The 23,699-nt window shown below is 36.4% G+C and overlaps 1 protein-coding gene across 1 annotated transcript; it reads left to right on the top strand.

Moving 5' to 3' along the window:
• The first annotated feature begins 136 nt into the window (after nucleotides 1-136).
• GPHR (Golgi pH regulator) lies at nucleotides 137-23,699 on the top strand. Its single transcript, XM_083111912.1, has 9 exons — nucleotides 137-338; nucleotides 3,982-4,145; nucleotides 8,592-8,698; nucleotides 11,149-11,374; nucleotides 17,136-17,332; nucleotides 18,228-18,409; nucleotides 19,540-19,725; nucleotides 22,241-22,306; nucleotides 23,359-23,699. The coding sequence occupies exons 1-9, from the start codon at nucleotides 297-299 to the stop codon at nucleotides 23,560-23,562; spliced, it is 1,374 nt and encodes a 457-aa protein (XP_082968038.1). The 5' UTR covers nucleotides 137-296; the 3' UTR covers nucleotides 23,563-23,699.

Below are 23,699 nucleotides of genomic sequence, written 5' to 3'. Positions count from 1 at the left end.
TGCTAAGGGAACTAAACCTAGTAAACATAACTTAACATCTTACCCGGTGACGTCAGAACTCAGATTTGCCCTCGCGTTGTGCGATGAGTAACCGTAGTCATGTTCATAAGCACAGAATATAAACACCATCATCCAGTTGGGTTTTGCACATGTGATTTTGTCCATCGGTGTTTTGCAAACAAGAATGTCTATAAATCTGCGATAATATGCACTGTAATTCAAGAAATGAATCCTGTTGTTTTAATGTTTCATTAATAAGTATTTGATCAGTTTTGTTACTACACATTCTCGTCAAAATGAGTTTTATCGAGGATACTCTCATTGTGCTTGTCACTCAGGTGATAAATGCTTTTCTTTGCTCGTTAAATCGTTAAATATAAAAATAAATACTGCACACATTTAAGCGATAAATCTTTAACAGTATGTATATCCCAGACGTAAATAAAAATTGCGGTAAATGTCTGTTATATCGGAGACACATTTGTTCATTTTTACAGAAGAAACTACTTACGGAAATGAGTTTCTGTAGCATTTTGAAAGTTCGTGGAGGTATTTTCTCTCCGTAGAATGATGCACAAGAAGAAATAAGCACTTTTGATATAATTACCTTGCATTTTGTGCAAAGCGACAACATTATGCCGTTGATTCCATTATGTACCTGCATATGGCGCGAGCGTCGAAAGTCACGCGGTCTCGCCAGTGTTTCCAAACGTTCCTTTTTTCTACGAGATTTTTTTTTTAACTATGCTTACCTAATCTAACTCAACCTAACCTAACCTTGCGGAAATGGTCCGTGGGGCTGTCGTGAATGGTTTTTAGGGCTATCCGTCAATGGTTCGTGGGGTTATCGTGAATGATTTTTGGGGCTATCCATCAATGGTTCGTGGGGCTATTGTGAATGTTTTTTGGGGCTATCTGTCAATGGTTTGTGGGGCTATCGTGAAAGATTTTTTGGGCTATCCGTCAATGGTTTTTGAGGCTATCCTTCAATGGTTTGTGATGACATAATAAACACGAAAGTAGGTATTTTTCAGTTAAGAAGGTTGAAACACTGCATACCCACTCCAAATTGACAAAACACAAGCACGTGCACTCCATTTTGTATGTTCTGCAATGGAAGAAAGGAACCAAAATAATTACCCGTAATGTGAAAAATCAAGGTTATTTTCATGTAAAAAGCATAATATCACCTTCAACTATGTTCCGCAATACATAATTGGTAAGTACGAACCATTCGAAACACAAAATACCCGATTTTAATGTGTCTCCGATATAACAGACATTTACCAAAATGACTTCCAATAGTCGTAAATGAAATAGAATCTGGGGTAACAGTTCCGTATATCGGAAACACGTTAAAATCGGATATTTTGTTTCGCGTGGTCGTACTTACCAATTGTGTATTGCGGAACATAGTTAAGGTGCCATTATGCTTTTTACACGAAAACAAACACAATTTCTCACATACAGAGTGATTTTTTTTATTCCTTTCTTCACTTCCTTGACACACAATATGGCGGCCACATCTTGACTCACGTTGTGGTTATGCAGTGTTTCCAACCCTCTTTACCGAAAAATACTATCGTGTTTGTCACCAGTGGAAATTGTACATTATGCACGGCTAGCTGACGGATAGCCCCACGAACCATTCACGGATAGCCCCATGAACCATTTACGATAAGGTTAGGTTTGTTTCGGTTAGGCAAGAATAGTTTAAAAAAGAAAGGGGTTGGAAACACTGACAGGCTTACGTCATCAAACATACGCAGCATGCAGTTCACATAGCGAAAGCAATTTCAATTATGCGTCGGTGAATTATTGCTCTTGAAAAATATATAATTTCCCGGTCAAATAGATTTCACGATGGAAGAAAATACCTCGACGAACGTTGGAAAGCTTGCAGAAACTGTAGTTTCTTCTGTAAAAATGAAGAAATCTGTTTCCTATATACGGAACTGTTACCAAATCTGGTGTACCAGTAGAATGATAACATGGGTTGGTGCAAGGCTGCTACCACACAGGAGTTAAATGTTATATATTATATAAATTTGCCTTCACTGTGCTACTACTAACAATGGAACCCTTGCTCTATGCAATCAATGCTTGAATTAAAAAATGGAATATTTCTAAATTTTCTTAAAAACTAATATTTACATCTACACACAAAATGGTATAAAGATCAACATAATTAATTGTAAATCAATCTTGCAACCACCAGTCTCTAATCCAGCTGGCTGCTGTGGTATTTGTGTTCAACTTCTTAGGATTCGCGAACTGTAACGTCATGTAACGACTATGTACCATAGGCATAGCTACGGGGTGTGTCTAGGCACACCCTAATGGGCTGCTTTATCAAAGAGAATTAAAGACATATTTCAATAAGAGAGAAAATAAGCGTCAGTTTGTAAGAAGTTGAAAATGTCATTACTTGGTACAAACGTGTGCATTATCGCTGATGAAGCAGGTGTCTATAGATTTTTGATTTTTGATGTCATTGGAAAAAGAAGATATTTACTGCATTCTACTCTGTACTGCAGCGCCTTTCTTCTATACCTGTCACAAGCTGCACGTGTGAGAGAGCTTTTTCCAAGCTTACCCAAGTTAAAACTAAATTAAGAGCAACTCAGAAGCAGGATAGATTGGAAGCCCTGCTCTTGCTATTTGTGGAACAGGAAAAAGCTTATTCTATAGATGTAAATGAAGTTATTGATGAGTTTAAGAACATTGTACCTTTTGACAGGCGTCTCTTGTTATAGATGACGTGTATTTTGATGTATTTGTTTCTAACATTTATGAACATTTTGTGTGTGTGTAATTTCTAGGCAAATTGATTTTTTTTCAACTACATATATTCAGAAATTTTCAAGACTGTCATTTAGTGAATTTATATTCCTTTACAAACAACAGTGCAGTTAAAGAGCCAAGTGATTGTGTTGCAAAATATGCTATTAAAAATGTACAAAACCTCATTTTTTCTTTGTGCACACCCAAATATAAAGTTCTAGCTACGCTTATGCTATGTACACAATGAATAGATGCTTTAGAGACATGAAGCTTGCCAGTGTTGTTTGGTCGATTTTGGTTGGAGGAGATTAGTTTCGAACTCTCTCTTGAGAAATTTTGTAAATGAGCAGAAAATAATTCCCCAGTCAGCTCTATGCATGTGGACTTGTGCATTACATTAGCAAAAATCTGGATCTGGACCTTTGACCGGGACAGTCCCATTTCTGAGACGTGTCCCGCTTGTCCCATCCATATTTTAAATATCCTAAATATGTCCCGGTTTATAAATATCTAGAAGTTAGCTCAAAAATTAGATCTAAATTTGAGACATTTCATGCTAAAAGAACTGGATGGCATATTTTATACTAGTGTCATGGAGACACTCTTTCAAGTTATTCATAGAAATTTGTTAGTTTTTATATTTAGACTTGCTTTTCTGCCACTTTTGGCTAATTGAACATAACAATCCAAATGCTACAATTTCATCGAGAAGCTTCGAGCAGGCAGCAGTTCACTATTTAAGTCAGCTCGCATCATGGTTTTATTATTTTGTATGGGTTCTGTTATTTCTAGAGGAGTGAATAAGTATGACAAAGAAGCGTACAAAGCAGGCTGCACGAAGAATTTAAATTCCTGCGTCTCCCCCCCCCCCCAAAAAAAAAAGAAGAAAGAAAGAATTGGTGACATGCACCTCATATTTTCTAGTTCAACTAATAATAATAATAGTTTTATGATTCCCGATTTTTCAGGAGAGGGTAAAGTGACTTCCTTGAGATGTCTCATTTTGGGGTCGTCAGAATATTAACCTTTACAGAACTGTGTGGAGTTTTGAGGAATTTTATTCTCAGAATATAATTTATGTTTGTTCCATAATGTTACATAATATCCATACCCATGAAAAAATGGGCAAAGGGATAAATAAAGATTATGATTATGATCAGAGATGTCTTCAAGAGATTGATTTCCTTTACTTTCCAGGTGTTTTTCTTTGTTGGTGGATGGGTATTCTTCATGAAGAAACTCTTCCGTGACTATGAGGTGCATCACGTTTTGGTACAGTTAATATTTTCAGCAACATTCTCATTGTCCTGTACCATGTTTGAGCTTATAATATTTGAGATAGTGGGTGTATTGGATTCAAGGTAAGGATTAATTACTCTCACAACACATGTGTGTCCTCATTAATTGCAGTTTCTTAAAATCTCAATTGGTATTATTATATTATGATGAAAGTACTATGCAAATATTGTTTGTGTCTATTTTAAATGATGTGCTAACTCATGTTATATGTATATGGCTGAAGTTTTGATTGTGGTATTCTGATATCATCGCGATATGCACATATATTCTACATGAATCTAGTTCTATACATGCATATACTCAACAGGTTTTCTGATTACTATTTCTTTTTTGTGCAGTATTATTTTTCCATCCCCCCTTCTATTGGTTAATAGTTTGGCAAGTCTGATTTCATGTTACTATTTAATGATTGATTGAGTTGTTGTTTTAAGTCCACTTTATGCACAGTAAGGCTAATCGGGACTGGACCTACAGTTTAAAGTGGGATCCGAACCACTTGTGCCTCCACCGGGTATCGAACCCGGGACCCCTTGATTACAAGGCAACAACGCTACCACTGCGCCATCGGGGAGGCCCTTGTTACTATTTAAGCGTTGTAAGTAAGTTAAATTTGATTGTCTTGTATTTCCACACTTTTCTTCATCTCCTTGTATACACATTTTCTTGGTATAAAGAAAGATTCAGATAGTGATAAGTTGTGACTATGGTCATTTGCACAACCTACTTTTCATGACATGATTATTCGTATATTACTAGCTATAGAATTTTGTTTGTGCCAAAAACAGAGCTGTTTCGAGCTGGAAATTTGAAATTCCGTACTTTCTAAACAGAAAATGTAATATCTTGGAAGCTACTAATTTTAGCATTACAAGTCATACCTAGTTTTGTTCAGTACAGGCCAGACTACAAGGACATGCTACTAGACAATTTTGTTCCATCAGCTGTAAGAACAACAGAAAGAGAGTTTTTCCTACAAAGTTTTGAAATTTTGCCGATCCCCATAGAGGCCATGCCAGCATAGAGGTGTTGATGTTATTGTGCTGGGTATCATTCAATATTCTGCAAACTATTGCCCGCTAGTTGTTTATACTTATAGAGAAATTATAATTTTGAATATGAAGCAACATTCCTCCTATATCCAGAAAATGAAGAAGAAAGTCATGCGAGTGCAGGTGTAAACAGCATGTTCATACGTATGTAGTTGACAAGCCACCAATACAAAACCTCCGATGCCAACTGACTGTGAAAAGGAGTTACATTGTTGACAGCTATTTTGGTATTGTCTGGCATGGGACCCCGTTCCCCTTTTCTGTTTCATTTTTGCTTGCTTGCTTTGACAAAGGAACTTGTCACATAAATCTCAGGCTGCGTCACTTGCAAAACTCATGTTCAGACTAGAGAATTTAAAAACAACATTCATGTTAAAAACCATCAAGAAAAAGAACTTATCTAACCCTTCTCTCCCTTAGACTGATTTTCATTTTACTTCTGCCATTTTTGGCTAATCTCGAAGATGAGGCCGAGTGATGATATAATGAAATTGATGAAGGGACACTCCCAAAGAACACCCATATCCAGGCTGGGATTCGAACCCGGATGTCGCAGCAGTTTGTACAGGTCGGCCCCCGAGACTGAAAATTATGATTTGTTAATTAATAACGACATACTTCAAGACTTGTTTAGCAATAGAAACGTGCATCTCCGAACATTGTTCCACAAGTCAAGTGCTGTACCAGATCCTGTTAGATTGATATTTCTGTTGGTACAGCACATGTGGTAAGCCATATTGTGAGGGTTAACAGAAATATTTTTTTCTCTTTTACTTACTAACTTCCACAATCATCCTTTTAAATATTTTAAATTCAGTCTTCATCCATCTCTACAACTTACAAAACTCATTTCTCATTTTCAATCATGACTATCTATAATATGTAGCAATAATGTACTGAATTATTTAGTTCCTTCTTGTACTGGAGAGAGCATGTATTTATGATGATATTTTTGTATGATATGTAGAGTTGGAAGTGGTCGAAAAAGATAGGCTTCTTTTTTTTTTAAAAAAAAAAAAACTGCTTGTTTGGTTGGGCCTTTTCAGCTTTTTTCATAAAAGCATCTCAAATCAATGAAAATACAGAAGTTGGCAGTATTTTTCCTGTTCCATTGTTTTCATTTATCTCCGTAGTGTAAAATAGACACTCATTTTAAAATATAAAATACAATTTACAATATGAAATTCGTAGCTAAACAGTGTTTTAAAAAGAGCTGGCTTTTTTGAATGGTCTGTTCTTTCTGAGTGTTATCTTCATATTTCAGTAGGCTATGTAGTAAACATATTCACATAACTAAAGTAATTTTGTATGTGTTTTTAATATAACCTAATAGTGTGATTAGTATGATATGATAATCAATGTTTGAATTTGTTATACGAACACGTACATGAAGTAGAAAAGAAAATACTGCTCTACCTTTTGAAAATCTAGTATCAAATCTTTTTACATTTAAATTTGTGTTCAGTAATATATATTTGTATTCTGGCTTTCAAGTTCATCATGTATAATTTGGTTAAATGGTGGCTAATCCTGGTCATGTAACGACTAGTGATGCATTTTGGTTGCTTGTTGCAATGGTTCTCAACCTTCGTGACACCACATCTCAGTAAATTTATTTCATACAAGTTGATGCCCTGATCCCAACAATTTCACTCATAAATACATTTCTGATTTTTAAAGTTTATATGGAAATTAATATGCACCCCTAAATAATATGAATATATCAAGTATGGCATAATCATAGTTCAATTATGTGTAGACTTGCTGTCAAATATAAAATTAGATTTAAATTAGTCAACCACTGGATTCAATGGACCTTTTGTAGACCGGCATTTGAAAAACACTTGCACTAAAACTGAAGCAGAAGCAAATAAGACTGGCCGCAAATGGCAAAATGAAATATCTATTTAAGAAATCTGAACTGCACCTACAGTTTGAAATGAGATCCGAATCACTCTGACTCCACTGAGTATTGAAACTCAGACCTCTTCTTATTACAAAGCAACAGCATTACTTTATTCCACTCCAGAGGCCCAATCATGATTCTAGAAGGAACCTTCTATCAAAAGCCGTTCTTTTTCCAACAACAGTACTTGCAATTTGTTCTCTGTGATTTACAGGCTAAATTAAATCTTAATGTCTGATGAAGTAGCTAACAATCTTGTTAAGTATAGAGAACATTGAGACCGAAGCAACACATGACAGTGGGGGGGGGGGGGTTGTCACATTGAAGTGACAAGTGACATGGACCCCTTCAGTCTGAAAGTAAGCATCTACCACGCATCGACAAACAAGACCGAGGTGACATGATGCACACCATTGAAGGAGCTCTCAGACTGAAGTTATAAACAAAAGGGTTTTTTCGTTCGAACCTAGATTCTTACGTCAAGGCAAGGACGTTTAGTCAAGCAACATCTGGAGTGAGTGGGTTCGAATCTTACTTACACCAGGCATGGGTGTTTGTTTACATGAACAGAACCTGAAAATAAAGTGTAACACCTACATGGGAGTAATGTTTTGGTAATGGCCCAGAATCTGGCCAAGGGATAGGAAATGTTTAAATTTCTTATTCCATGGTCTTCGATCACAAGCCAAGCATATAACTCGTTGTTATTATATCAAAGTAAAAAACCAAAATTTCCAGGTTTTTTTTTTATTGAAAAAAAAAACTGTCCATTCAAAAAGCCAACTTTTTTGCAACTCTAATGATGTGTATTCTTTTTCACCCCCAGTGCAACAGTAAGATGCCTCGAGACCTGTGGAAATTAGTGGATATTTCTCAAATTCCCCTTTTTGAATAATTTCTCTAGTATCTGTTAAGATATTGGCCTGGATCTTGATTTTATTAGTGCATGAGCAAAATCTCATCTTAATATTAGTGTCATTACCAGGATGTGGTTTATTGCCCATTTTAAAATTTGCTTCATGTTTGCCTTTCTTGATAGTTTTTAGTTACTGCCGTTTTCTTTTGCTGCTTTGGCTCCCTCTACAGTACACAATATCTAGTTTTCATCAAACTGCCATTTATCATCAGTGTTGCAATTGGACGAAGTTAACAGAAAAGTAATGTAAAATAAGTCAAATGTAATAGAAGAAAATCAAGTGCGGAACATTGCAACTGACATGTTCACTACCTATTTTGGTTCCTTTTAATTGCCTGTTTTCATTGTTTTTGGTGCATAACTGCCTCTGTATTTTTATAGTTCGTCGTACCTATAAATCTACAACCTAGTGATCACTGGTAACTACATACTCTGATAAAATGTTGATAGGTGGCCCAAATGGACTAAGAACTATGGAAAACTAAGTTAAATCATAACTTTCCGTGTGAAATGTCTCAAACAGAAAGTTTTTTTTCAGTGTGTTTTGTGTACACTTTTCTTTTAATAATAATAATATTGCTAATTTTTTGTAGCAGAAAAAAAGTTGATTGATCCATCTTTATTTTCTTATTTACAGTTCAAGGTATTTTCACTGGAATTTTGGACTGTACCTGATTCTGTTTATGGTGATTGTGCTCATACCATTTTATATAGGATATTTTATTTTGAGCAACCTACGCTTTGGTAAGCAATTTGAAAATATTTGTGTATTTCACATTCACTTAGTAATTAAGGCGATCTACCCCAATGAAGGTTTGTGCATTTTCCATGTAATCTTATGGGATTTGGGGGGTAACATTGGACATGATTATCTCGAGAACCAGTCAACCAAAAAATTTCAAATGTTTACTGAACACCGAGAAAGGATGTTTCTAGACAACCACTGATTCATATTTTCATTTGCTGCACCAACGTCCAGAAAATTAATTAATTCATTTTACTCTTGAAATATCGTATTTTTTCACTTTTCTTGACACATTAACCCTGTAGAGAGCCCAGTCGGCTATTCACGACTAATGAGCCAGGAGAAGAGGGGAGGGAGACCCGAGGAGAGCTCACCAAATGTTTTCGAGCTGCATAAACCAGCTTCAGGTATAATATCCAGGGACAAAGATCGAAGTGGGTATTTTTGAAATTAGTTAGATATATTAAAAATGGGGAGAAGAAAAAAGGAATGCAAATAGAATCAGCATAGATATATTCACTTAGTTTGGAGTATGAAATTTATTCAAGTACCGGGAAGATGGAAGTATGCTGTAAAGCATTGCTTTTCTAAAGGAGGGGTTGAGGGTGGCATATTACCCAGAATTTGGATGTCAAGAAGAGAGATGAATTACATAATGTCCTTTCCAATGGAATAAAATATTGATATCCAGTGATGACAAGAATATAAAAATGTCTTATCACTGGCATACACAGGGGGGAACTGAAAAGCTACAGCCCCTCCTGAAATTTTGAGAAAATTAAATAAACCACAGCTTAATAGTTTCATGAATATCTGGAAAATGAATTTCTAACAATTTTTCAGATCAACCCCTCCCCCATTCGCCAATGGCACGTCCTCCCAGATCATGCCATAATTCCCATAAAGTATTTTATTACGACTGCGTGTCTATTACTATCCTATTCTGAAAGTCACTTTTTTAGCTGTAGCTTTGATGTGCTTCGAATCTAAAAATGAACCATATGATCATGCATGGCATGATGTGGGGTTTTAACATGTTAATGTTCATTTTTAGATTCGAAGTTCTTACAAGGGAAAGAAGGGAATGTGAAGTTTTATATGTACATGGGCCAGTTGTTAGGAAATACCTTTTTATCCATAATTTTTACCATTACCTTACTCTTTGTCTTTTATTCTAATTGACGTGGGCATGAAGTGATACCTGTTCTGGTTACCCCGAGAATTATATTGTTGGCCATCCCTAGTGTGTGTAACTATGTATTTATATGCGGAACTTCCCGATGTCATAGTGCTAACGTGGTCACACTGTAATAAAGTAGTCCCGAAGTCGATACCCGGTGGAGGCACATTGTGTTTCGGACACCACTTAAAAATGTAGGTCCAGTCCTGGCTATCCTTTCTGTGCATAAAGCAAATTTAAAAACAAAGTTAATATGTTATTTATACATATAAAGTATGGTCCGTTATCTACACTCATAATGTAAGAATCGGCAATAGTGTATTTTACAATAATAATAATAATTCCACAACCAGTCCCGTAGCGGGAACACCATTGCTTTAGAAACAAAATTCGCCCTCGCTATAAGTTGACTAATACTATCGCACCACATCCCAACTTCATATTTTTGTGGGTTCGGAACACTTCACCAATTTTATTCCACCATTTCCAGTCCATAATTTGCTACCAGTGAGAAGTTCAAAAGTCATGTTGCTTTCTGTTCATCTTCTAAACCTGTTGTGTGTTGAGTTGAAGTCAACTGCCGTGTTCCAACCCTCTTTCTACAAGGTCATTAGGTGACCACGAGTGCGAGCACCTGCAGTGAGCCACCTAGTCGGTAGCAGGGTTGTCCTGTCAAGGAAAGTGAAAAAAAAAAAAAGATATAAATGAATTAATTAATTTTCGGGACGTTGATGCAGAAAATGAAAATATCAATCAGTGGTTCTCTAGAAACATCCTTTGCCAGTGTTCAGTTAAAATTGGAAATTGTTCTGTCAACTGGTTCTTGAGATAATCGTGTCCGAAGTTACCCCATAAGCTTACATGGAAAATGATCAAACTTTTCACCATGGTAGGAGATCGCCTTAATGGACCTGTACACATTTTTCTTTACAAGAACTAACTATAGGGAGATAGAAAGTAGCAAAATTTAGTGTAGAATGTCTGAATGTTGGAACTGACATGAACATCTAAGTGCAGTTACGATCAATCATATTCACAAGTGAAAATTCATGTTAAAAGTTGCATGTAGTGATATGGTTTGTAGTGTTAATGAGTAAAAAATAATCTGGAGCCGTAGGAAACTGCATTATATTTTCTATCATTCTAATGGCAGCTCATTTCTTGCAAATTGATTATTTGTAAATAGCCGTAGCAACTATGGCTTTCAGTTCTTCAAAATGTTTACCATACTTACACAGTGATTAAATTTAATGTGTTTGTGTATTTCAGTGAAGCATCAACTTATCCGACCACTGACAGTAATTATTTGGATTGTGTACATATACTTCTTCTGGAAACTGGGAGATCCATTCCCTATTTTGAGCCCGAAGCAAGGCATCCTGTCCATCGAGCAGGGGATCAGCAGGATAGGGGTCATTGGGGTCACGGTCATGGCTCTCCTTTCTGGATTTGGTGCTGTCAATTACCCCTATACATCCATGGCTTACTTCATGAGGTAAATTTTAATCCAGTTGTTATTAGTATTTTTTATTAATTTTGATCCACTCTTCACACAAAACCTGGGCTTCATTATCACCGTCCATACCATCTACTACTTCTGGGTAGTCATCACCCACCCTTTTCCCCAATCCACAAATATCTGAGTGTGAAAATGCTGGGAGATGCCCTACATATCACCTATGAGTTCAACGACACCCCTTGACCTGAATAAGGTCATATAACGATAAATGGAACGTGATGAAAAGAGAAGAAAGTGAGACTAAATATCGAGAAGACAATTCAGTCTATTCTCTCTCAACTAATCATTCACCTTGATAAATGTCCTCGGTTAAATATGAAGTCTTGATTGGCACATCATTTTATGTATATACCTGTCAAAAATTCAAATCAATGTTATAGCTCAGTAGGAAGCTAAGGATATATGTTGAAAAGGAATACCAGCTTACATATGCTGATGAATAGTGTTTATATAATATAAAATAAATATTTTTATAATTATTATATATGATAAAAAACTAGAAATAACAAAAGTTACAAAAGCATCAAATTATGCATTTGTCTACAAGAACATATGAGATAGAGTAAGTCTTTATCTTAATATTTTGTCATGTATCACTTCTACATCTGAGTATACTCAATGTGTCAATTTCTTCAACCAGGTTTACAAGATGGCTTCCATTCTTCAATTATTAAAACTCCACATATGGTTAATTCACATCCCAAATGCAGAAGATATTTCTCTCACTTAGTCTTATTTCTCAAAACATTCATTTGAGGTAATGCATTATACATCTACTAACTAGATAATGCAGATGCAAGCAGATAATAATTTCCTGCTTCCAATTTTTAAACTTGGCACTTTTCACAAGTTCCAAATCTTTTTTAAAGATTATGGCATTATAAAAGCATTTTCAAGCTTCTGTTATCAACAAAATGTCTCTATATAGTTCAAACAAACTATTAAAGATTAACTTGCAAAGTATAATCTTTCAAAATATCAAGCTTTACACAAAAATCAATCCTTCACCAATAGCCACATTTTTACTTATCCTCCATTTATTCTCATGAGATTCCCCTCCTAAGTCACAGACAACTAGTATTAGAGCAACTAGTTCAAGCCAGATTTTTTAGTATGTTTTATCTTCAATTGTTTTTGTTTTATATTTTTGTCCATAGGTGCTTAACAGCTTGAATGTTTGTGTAGTAAATGTACATATTTGCTCTGTTACAGCTACAACCTTAGTGACAATGAAGTTCGACCAGTCACAAATATAGGAGTGCGTTGTGAAAGAAGGAGAACACATGCATATGCTGAACATATTTTATTCAGCAGGCTACATGGAACAAAGGAAAACATAAATTTCCGCTGCAACGCAGCAATGTATGGTGTCCACACAAAATAAAACATTTTCGTCCATCTACACGTGACATTGAAGTTCGACCACTGTTAGAGGGGATCCTGTTTACCATGGTGTGACGCCGCCCCGTCGGCGAATAACTGTGGCAATGCGTCGGGGCATGCTGCGGACGAGTCGTTCAAGGTATTCCACATCGATGCGGTGCCATTCCTCCTGCAGGCAAGCGATAAGAGCAGCCACTGTCGTGGGTCCCCTCTGTTGCACACGTCGCTTAAGCACATGCCACACATTCTCAATGGGCGAGAGGTCGGGACTCGATGGTGGCCATGGCAGACTTCGCACGTGATGGCGAGTCAACCATTCTCTTGTCAGCCGCGCTGTATGAGGCCTGGCATTGTCGTGTTGAAAGATGAGACGCCGCCTGTGGAACAGGTGCCTTCGCACTGTGGGAAGATGCCGCTCCAGTATGTGTGTATAGGCGTGTGCATTCACAATGCCCTCACAGACGTGTAGTGGGCCAACCCCAGATGCCGTCATGCATCCTCATACCATCACCGACGCAGGTTTCTGTACCCGACGTGCATAACATTTTGCTTCATTCTCTTCCTCCTTCCGACAAATGACTGTTTTCCGTATTTTCCCGTACACAACATTGAAAATGGATTCGTCCTTCCACAAAACCCTGTTCCACTGCCGAAATGTCCATCCCCAGTACATTCGTGCCCACCGTAGTCGATTGCCTTTGTTCAACATGGAAAGGAAGGGTTTACGTTTCGCCTTGTACACTCGGTAACCGCATCGCTGTAGGTAACGGCGAATGGTTCTGGTTGACACTTCAATGTGAAAGCGTTCTCGAGTCCACAGTCGTAATTCGGCCACAGAAACATGATTGTTGGTCTGGATATAGCGCCTAAATATCCGTAGGTCACGCACGCTCAGTAGGTGTTTTCGACCGGGGGCCTTACCTGGCTCTGTAGTACCCGTATTTTGGTGGTGTTTGATGATGCAGTGGATGGTTGACTTGGGTAAGTTCAGTTGGCGCCCTATTTCCCGTTCACTGAGTCCATCCCGTTGCAACTCCACCACTCTTCTCCTCACGGTGTTGTCAATAGGTTTGCCCCTGGCCATGGTGATGATGCACTGCGGTTCCTCGGTGCACAGCACGCGCTTATATACGGCGGACTCCCTTATCGTGTCCGTGACGTCATGCGTCCGTCGAATGCGCCACAATCTGGAATTTTCCGTTTGGGTCTGCTGCCTGGTCGAAGTTCAATGTCACGCGTATAGTTCCCTGTTTTCGTTCTTTACGTGACCTTGGGTGCAACATGCTGGGATCACGATTCTTGCCTGCTCACACGCCTCCTCTTACACACATGCGTCACTTCTGCGGGTCACCCATTCCACCGCCTATGCCTCTGTGCATTTAATCACGTATTCCTTTCTAGTCGAACTTCATTGTCACCAAGGTTGTATTTTGCTATGTATATCACAATATTATATAATGATAACAATTACCATTTTTTGAATGTTGATACAAAATACCAAGTATGACATCATAATATACATTGAACAATTTTAAAGAGTTGACCTTTGTATATAAACCTTGATGCCAATGCAAATGTACACAATTTCAATAAATTTAATTATAAATTTGAATGTATCATATCTTTCTTGTCTGAAAGAACACATATGATTGAAGATATTTGTTTTTCATATTGCCAGTCAAAAATAACTGTTATGAATATGAATTCAAAATATTGCACAATTTGATAATTTTGTCATTATATACAAATTGGCTTTTTTAAACATCATATTTAATAAAATTAGTTTAAATAGTAATTTCGGACATTTAATTGCATTATGAATAAATTTTGAGTAATCATATGACTAAATTATTATAGATACTGCACAAATGTGGAACTTTGAACTTAACCTAACCATTTTCATATGTTGTTATGACAATGTATTATTTTTATTGTCATAGTCACACAGTGACTTTCCAAACCGAATCCCATCTCAACACTTTGACAAGCCTAACAAGAACCACAGCTTTCTGTGCCAACTGAACTTAGTTGCCAGGTCCAATCTTTAGTTCTGTTTCTGCTGTCTATTACCTATGTGTGAAGATGTGCCCACGAGTTTGAAAATTTTAAATTTCCAGTTCTGGGGAGTTATTTCCTATTTCCTTTTATTTTTGTGTTGAACCTCTGATCCTCATTCCTATTATCTACTGTATATATGGGATGAAATAAACTAGATTTATTGCATGGTATTCATTTTGTATATACTAATAACTAATGTATCATGTACTTGCTAAATTACAGTATTAAAAATAATCAGTCTCCTCAAGTGCCAAATATGGTAATGATTAATATTCCTTTGCTAACTCATAATGTCTGCAATGTATATTTTTCACATAGCATGCACTAAAGGCAATATTTCATGTTGAGAAAATTCGTTGGATTTATTTAAATATCCGTTTCCATGAAAATGAGTTTGAGTTAACTCCACTTTATGCACAGAAAGCTAATATGGACTGCACCTACAGTTTAAAGTATGATCCGAACCACTATGTGACTCTACCAGGTATTGAACCTGAGACTCCTTGATTACAAGGTTACAATGTTACCACTATGCAACGAGAAGTGTGCGTTAAAGGATGGCGGAGCAAGTGAGGCTTGCATTTTTTTTTAAAAACAATTTTGATATCTTAAGTTCATGTATTTCAGTGCATTTATGCACCTTAGAATGGAATTTATTTACTATAACATAATTACATGTGCAGACTTTTCAAATTCCATATTTCCTGTCATATTGGCTGCAAACATAAACCAGGTACACTCTTGACGACACTCAGCCACGTGGCACGGCTGATTTGGTCGCCTTTCTCCTCGCTTTTCGAGTGACTTATGCAGTTCTTGCATGGCCACTGACCCCCTCCCCTCCTTCACGTTAAAGAAAAGGTTGAAAGCAAGCGATCCCAGACCCACGGTTGTTTTTTGGCAAGGGTGTTGGAAACAACTCATCCACACAGATCACAAGTGTTGCTAACTTCCAGAATTTTCCTTGCATCCGTAGCACCACCTAACTCGGTACGATTACTCATGTGTGAAACTTTATAGTAATCAACAAATTAGCTTATGAAGTTAGTCAATGATCACCAGTGGTATGGTATTTACAAGAAATAAAATCACCAGCCAATACTTGGACATATCCGTTATGTGGTCTGTAACTCCGAAATATAGAGGGTATGTAACACTGCAAATAGGTGAGATAAAGGAAGAGTGTGCATTTAGAAACGTGGGTGCTGTGGATGTGTGTTTTCTTTACTGTGGCATCATCCTGTGTTTTTTCTGTTCTTTGTGTGTGTTTTTTTTTGCTGTCGTGTATAAAAGTATGGTCTATATTGAAAATGACCGACATGGTTGGCAAACGAGATGAACCATCGATTTGGGTAAGGACTTGATTAGGGATCATCTTTCAAAACTATTCAGTTCACCAAAAAGCTGGAGGTGGTGGACCATGATAGACTGTGTCCTGAACTATGCATATTGCATAACCAAACCAAGTAAGAAAAATGCAGTTAAAAATGTCTCAGTAAAGAGACAGTAGTATGTAGTGGTTGTTGTTGAATTTGTTTTAAGTCCAGTTTATCCATAGAAAGGCCAATTGCGACTGGGCCTACAGTTCAAAGTGGAATCCAAACCACTATATGTCTCGACCTGGGGCCCCTTCATTACAAGGCAACATAACCATGTTACATATTGTGTGGTTATGTGGTATTAATATTATTAATAAATTATTTTGTTCGAACATGGACAGACCACAGTGACTTGAGTAATTTCCATAATGCAGTGCAAAGACATGAATATTCCAAAAATCAGACATGTGCATGTAGTGACGTTCAAATGGGGGATTGGTAGGTGTCATGACCCCTCTTTTCGCACAGTGTTCCTAAGAGAAAAGGATAAAGTCAGGAAAATATGACAAAATACACATTGATTTAAATGGATGTGTGTGTGTATACCAGTTATTTATCCACACACCCCTAACACCCCCATCCCATGAAAATAAGTAACAGAGAAACAAAATCAACAATATCCATAGATCATGTGGTACAGATTTCTCTTTAAACAGGAGGTTAGGTCACAAATAGCTTATCTGAGCATTAGGTGGAATTAAAACAAGCTTTTCCAAATTTTTGTGTCATTATCTGTTGGTTTTAGGTCAATGAACAGTAGAAATTTGTAATTGTATTTATATTCTTACTTTTGTGTTGTATTCTGTATAAAACAGCCATTCTCATGCAGGCAAACCAGATACATTGAAACTGCTGTATTTTTATTTTAACACTAGTCGAAATTAAAACTTTATGATTACAGATTGTAACTTTTATAGACCTGTTACAGCAGCGGACATCCAGACGATAGAGAAGAAATTGCTTCAGACGATGGACATGATCCTCAACAAGAAGAAGAGGATTGCCCTGGCTGAGAAAGGAGCAGTGGTTGATGGAAGTCAAGGTGGCCGAGATAAGCGGGGCTTGTGGGGAATTTTAAGCACAGTTGCATCTGTTAGCAAGATTGGTGGCGAAAGTATCCTTCCAGATTACACACAGTTTTGTGATTAGATCAACCACATGACTGTTGTGATTTAAAGTTTCTTTGTGTGTGACAAGTTTGACGTCTGTGTTATTTACTTTTGAGATGAACTGACTTTTAAGGAATAACACAAGACTTCAACCCAAAGATTGTCAAATGAGGGATGGGAAATAGTCGGTAAAATCAGTAAAGGCAGTATTTTTTGTTTGTGCGAACTAACATTTTAAAAAAAATGTTACTCATTCACAACTTCCCAGCGAGTTTTTTTTTTCCAAGTACAAAATATTAAGATGAGAAAACTTGTAAAATGTAAAATTCAGGAATATAAAATCATACATTGCATATGCATATGTAGGGGCACCTCTTTTAGCCATTTTTGTTTCCCAGATCCTAGGTCTTTAAATGATGAGTCACTTCTCTTTTGCAATCAACCCTCTTTTCTAAAACCTTTAGAATATATTTAAGAAAAAAAAAAAAATTTCTGTATGCATGTTACATCCCTTTCATCCATTTTTGCCCTAAAAACAGTAGGTCAGCAGATGACAAGTTTTCTCATCTTGTTCAGATGTGTATATTTTCTTTTCTCATTCGAGATAATCTTGCAGCACCAGGATTCTTTCACTCACTCACTCACTCACTCACTCACACACTCTCTCTCTCTCTCTCTCTCTCTCTCACTCTCACTCCCTCCCTCACTCCCTCCCTCCCTCCCCATCCAATCATCAGTCATCCTCATCTGGGTCAAGAGATACAAAAGTAACATAAAATTTTAAAGACACAAAAATTGCTTTTCATTTATTCCTCAACCTGGAACGATGTAGTGTAGAAGATATCCCAGAAAGTCTAAAATGTGTTCCAAAATGTTTGAGATTTCCTTAACTCTGCCAAGACATCACTCAACTGAAGCAAGACATCACAGCCCTGGAGGAGCTCAGCCGACAGCTGTTCTTGGAATCTCATGACATGCACAACATGCAGGAAAGACTCGAATGGGCAAAAACATGGCAAGGAAAATATTTTAATTTCCTTGGATACTTCTTTTCGCTGTACTGCTTGTGGAAAATATTTATAGTAAGTGTTCTGCATGTGTTCAGATCATAAAATATCTCTAATGGGGAGAGGTAGTTTTTACCCGTGCGAGAGGGGTAAATTAATAAAAAGTGCCAAATGAATAAAAAGATCGAGAACCTGCTCACAGAAGGAGCAACTACTCTCCTTGTAAATTATTTGTTCTAGTGTGCTAAAATTTTGTTGTGAATAGTGTGTCACCCCTGTCAACACATCCTTTATCAAGCACAAAACTATTAAATCTGTATTGTATTAATCTATGTTGGAATCTTTTCTTTAAAAATGTGTTATTGTTAATGTTACAATAGGTAATGAATTGTTTAACTTAGATCAGGAAAAAATGCTGAAACTATGGAAATATAAAACAACTATGTAGTAACCATGGTAAATTGTAAACAAAATTATGATATAAAAGAGCTAGACTTTTGTAAACCTACTGGACATTCTCCTGGTTGCCGAAAGTCTGATGGTTCAGGGGACGTTGGGTAATATCTTGCTTCAATCTTCGGATTGGCTGGTGTACTTGTACTCCATTTGGCAGATATTCCACAAACCCAAATCTGAATAAGGCGTTCTCCTGCATCATCAAAAAGACCAGGGTTATAAACTTCGGTACAACTAATAGGTTTAGGCCTACAAGTTGTATCGGGTGAATTGTCTGTTTGAAAAATTTTTGTATATCATCGGAAGTTTAAATAAATCTTCGAGTAAAAGATCTTAAGGATCTTTCATTTCAAACCTACATAGGTGATAATTAAAAATAAATCCTGCACCACAGACCTCGCAAAGGGCTTGGTCCTACTAACCCTTAGAAGCCTTTGAGAAGTCCGATAAAAGGGTTGTAACCGACTAACATAAAGCCCTAAAGGCAGAAGGTGCGTGTCAATAGGCAAGAGTGTGTCCTTTGAAATTTAATGGATCCGTTTGCCCAATTATAAAAATGTAGATACATCTAGGAGAAGTTACTTAGTTAGAACACTACTGACCACCTACTTATGATCCTTTTTGTCCATGATATTTCCACTATCAACAAGTCCTCCTAATACACCCATTTCTTGAAGTTAAAAATGTAGTGAATTCAATAAAAAACTGCAACATGTATGAATTAAAATCTCTTTTCCTTTTCTTGTTAGTCAACCGTGAACATCGTGTTTGACCGAGTGGGGAAGGTCGATCCCGTCACTCGAGGAATAGAAATAGCTGTACACTGGGTTGGAATCAACATTGACGTCACCTTTTGGTCCCAGCACATCTCCTTCTTTCTGGTTGGCTGTATCGTGGTCACGTCCATCAGGGGCCTTCTGCTTACACTTACCAAGGTAAGACTACAATGTGTGCACACATCAGCTGCTGTTGTGTTCAATAAAGACTTGGAAGCACAACAATTCAGAAAAGTAGTTGTAATTTACTTAGACATAGTGTGTAATAGTGCTGCATGTCATCAGTAAAGGTTACAATATTGAACAGGAAAATGATATTTTTTTTATGTGCGTAGGTGATGATAAAAGATATATGTATATGCATATACAGGGTGCATCAGCAAAATCCAGACAAAACACTCATTGTATTATGACAAATGTTTATTTGTCAAAAACATACACTTAGCAAACAAACATTTTTATGTCCCTGAAGGCATCCTTCCTAAGTCCTGATATTCAGTGTAACCTTTTTTCGCTTCGGTCACTGCCTCAATACTTTGTATAATTTCTCTATTCTGCAAGGTGGGGGAGGCTTTCCAATTAATTTTTTGAAGTTCAATTAAAAATAAATTTTCTGTAAACTGTTATAATCTAATAACTATTATTGATGATGTAGCTCAATTATGATAGTGTTTTTTGATAGAACACTCCATATGCTGACCAAGGCAGAATATGTTGTCAAATACACTATAAACGTTACGTTTCAAACTTATATAGCAAGGTCTTCTTCAGACTCTAAATCAACTTCAAATGAAAAATCTTTTGATATTTAATCATGTTTGTAGTGTATTTATTTGACAATAAATTCTGCCTTGGTCAGCATTTTGAGTGTTTTATTAAGGCTTAATATAAGCATCAAATCAAAATTTGTTATTTACTTTCATACAGTGAGTATATACTTGTCAAAGACAACGTTTCGGTGGCAAGTGCCCCCCTTCTTCAGGTCAAGAAATCTGATTTCCGGTTTCTTGAGCATTGTCCCTCTGTAATTGCTGATAATATTAATATTTACTATTTTAGGGCCATGTTTTCTTCTCTGCTATTCGATATTACTATGTCAGCTTTTATTTACAGTGCATCAATCTTGATTGTTTTTAGTACAAAATGAAAACATTGACTTAGCTTCATAAAGGTATTTGTTTGTGTTTAAGAAAAAAGTACATGATTACTTGTTATGGGGATTTTGGATGTCACATGTATATGTGTAAATTAAATCTCAATTTCACTTTTAAAGTGCTGATTTATCAGTAAGCTGCAAGTAGGTAGTATTTAACCCCTGTAACATATTTTTTTTTGTGTTGTTAGGTCAGTAATTGTGACCTTTTGACTAGTTTCCACCCCCAAAAACCAATAACTCCAACAGATAGTGGAAACTTTCACAAGTGTAAATATTTTGCATTTGGAAAATTAAGTATCATTAAATTAATTCATTAATTTGCCTTATTTGGTGAAAAAAAATTTTAACAAGAGAAATATGGGCTGAACGGTGGATTCTATGTTATGTCATTGTTATCTCTGTGTTCATTCTCGGGAAAAGTAACATTAAGAGATTTGTGTTACATTAATGCAGATTAATATAATAGCAATGGTGATTTATTCAACCTGATAATTCATGGAAACGAATCTTTGTTTTTGGAAATGTAGTTTGAAAACCATGGTTCAGTGACAAGAAAGTGGCAGTTAGACCAATAAAACAAAATGCCATTGATATTTATGTTATGATCCCTCCATATGTTCCTGGGAAAATTGTCTTAGTTTGTTTATGTATTTTCTTCCTGCCATACGAGGTGTGGCTAGAAAAGAAAACTGACTGATGTTGCTGTCGACAAATGGCAACTCGTAAAATCTGCCACAGAAACTTATGGTTTGTTGAAGGAAGTGTCCAGAAATGAGTGTTTATCATGCACGCAAGTGTTTGAGTGGTTTCAACAGTTTAAAGAGGGACGAGAAGTGATCGAGGACGACTTGCATCCTGGACAGCCTTGCACGTCAAAAACGGAATCAAACATTGCAGATGTCATTGAATTGATTTGAATTGGCTACTCAAAGGTCAAACTGTCAACATTATTACATTACAGTGCTGACGACTGTAAGAAGTAAGAAGACAATGACCTGATTTGTGGAAAAGCAAGTCATGGATTCTTCATCAGGACAATGCTCCTTCACACACAGCATTGTCATTCAAGGCTTTCTTGGCCAAGCATAGAATCCCAGTGTTAGAACATCCACCCTATTCACCGGATCTCACTCTATGTGACTTCTTTTTATTCCCAAAGGTCAAATCAACACTAAAAAGGAACCAGATTTACGACCGTAGAATCTGAAAACAAAAGCGATGGAGGTCATGAACATGGTTTCAGAAAATGATTTCCAGCACTGCTTCCAGCAATGGGAGATTCGTATGGAGCGGTGTATCAATAGTGCAGGGGAGTACTTTGAAGGGGATAATGTTCATATTGTACAAAATAACCAATAAAAAATATTGTAGCAACTGTCCTGTTTTTTTTTTCTAGACACACCTCGTATTTCCTTAGCTTCTCAAGAAGTGAAGAATATATTGGACTACAAGATATCATTAAATGTATTGTACAAATTTGCACAATGAATTAATTCACATTTGTGTTTTTCTTTTCAGTTCTTCTATGCAATATCCAGCAGCAAATCTTCCAATGTAATTGTTCTTATCTTGGCTCAGATTATGGTAAGTCTTGTGTTATTAATGTTTTTGGAGTGTTAGTTTAAATACTTCTTTGAGTTGATTAAAAAAGGAGACAAAAATGACAGAATTTTCCTGGTAAAATCATTATTAATTTAACTGATAATGTGGTATGCCTCTATAAGTGAAACTGATAGATGACTGATCAATTTGTTCCTTCCCTAATATCTGTGCTTATGCTTGGAAGGATTTTGATTTGGTTCCTTTTTTAATTTTTTTAATTATATATTCCTCTAGAATAATGGTATGTACCTCACAAGTTTATGTGGATTTCGTGTGCAATGAGACTAGATTGCCATATGTTGCTAAGGATAGTGACCTGGAAACCTTGGAAATCCTGGAAAAATCTGGGAAATCAAGTTAGGAGTGAACAAATTGTGGAGTTTGTAAAAATCAGGGAAATGAAATGTTCCTTTATCTTGCCAGAATTAGAAACTGAATACATATTTCAATTTTTCTTCCTGGCTACTTTTACGAAATATTTCAATTTAAAATGTTTTATTTTTTATTATTTGAAGGGCTCAGGTGTAAAGCATGGTAAGTGACATTTTGGTGAGTTCTGAGTTCATTAAGAAAAAGGATTATTCCAGGCTATACTGTAGACAAATTGTTTCGTGTTCTGTTCTGTTACCAAGTTCAGAAAGCTTCACTGAGTCAAATGCAAATTGCATGACATGACAATTTCACTTAAAAATTAAAGGATGGCACATTTTAGTTTGTAACTCAAAAATTACCAAAATTTCGCTTACCATGTTTTGCACCCGAGCCCTTCATTTATTTATAATGTTGAAAAAAGATATTTGTTTCAATAACATCCAGGTTCATGTACTCGAAAGTAAATATCTAAATATGCAGTTTAATTTTCAAAGTGATCACCTGTTACATGTATTAATAAAGGAAGTTAATGCATCACTCTTTCAATTTTGATATCAGATTGGTAAAATATCGGTTATCGGTATTAGTAAAAGGTTCATATCAGTCCATTTCTAGTAATTAAAAGGCAAGATGTGGTTTGTTAATTGTGTGGTGTTTTGCAGGGTATGTATTTTGTATCATCAGTGCTCCTTATGCGAATGAACATGCCTACTGAATACAGGATCATCATCACCCAGGTACTGGGAGAGCTCCAATTTAGCTTCTACCATCGATGGTTTGATGTCATCTTCCTTGTCAGTGCTTTATCTTCAATCGGGTTTTTGTACTTAGCTCATAAACAAGGACCAAGTGATCGGAGTTATTGAGTGTGGCTCAAGAATGAAACATATGTATTGGATAAAGTGAATTATTATGTGGAAATATGTGTCTTAGTATGTGTATGTTTGTATTTGTTAATGTGTATCTCCTTACCTTCACTGGTAATAAAAGATCCATACTTAAA

This window comes from Lepisma saccharinum, chromosome 25 (genome assembly GCF_977018435.1).
Source record: "Lepisma saccharinum chromosome 25, izLepSacc3.1, whole genome shotgun sequence".
Taxonomy (NCBI): domain Eukaryota; kingdom Metazoa; phylum Arthropoda; class Insecta; order Zygentoma; family Lepismatidae; genus Lepisma; species Lepisma saccharinum.
The sequence above is the reverse complement of the archived record's forward strand: the minus strand, read 5'-3'. Positions and strand labels throughout refer to the sequence as shown.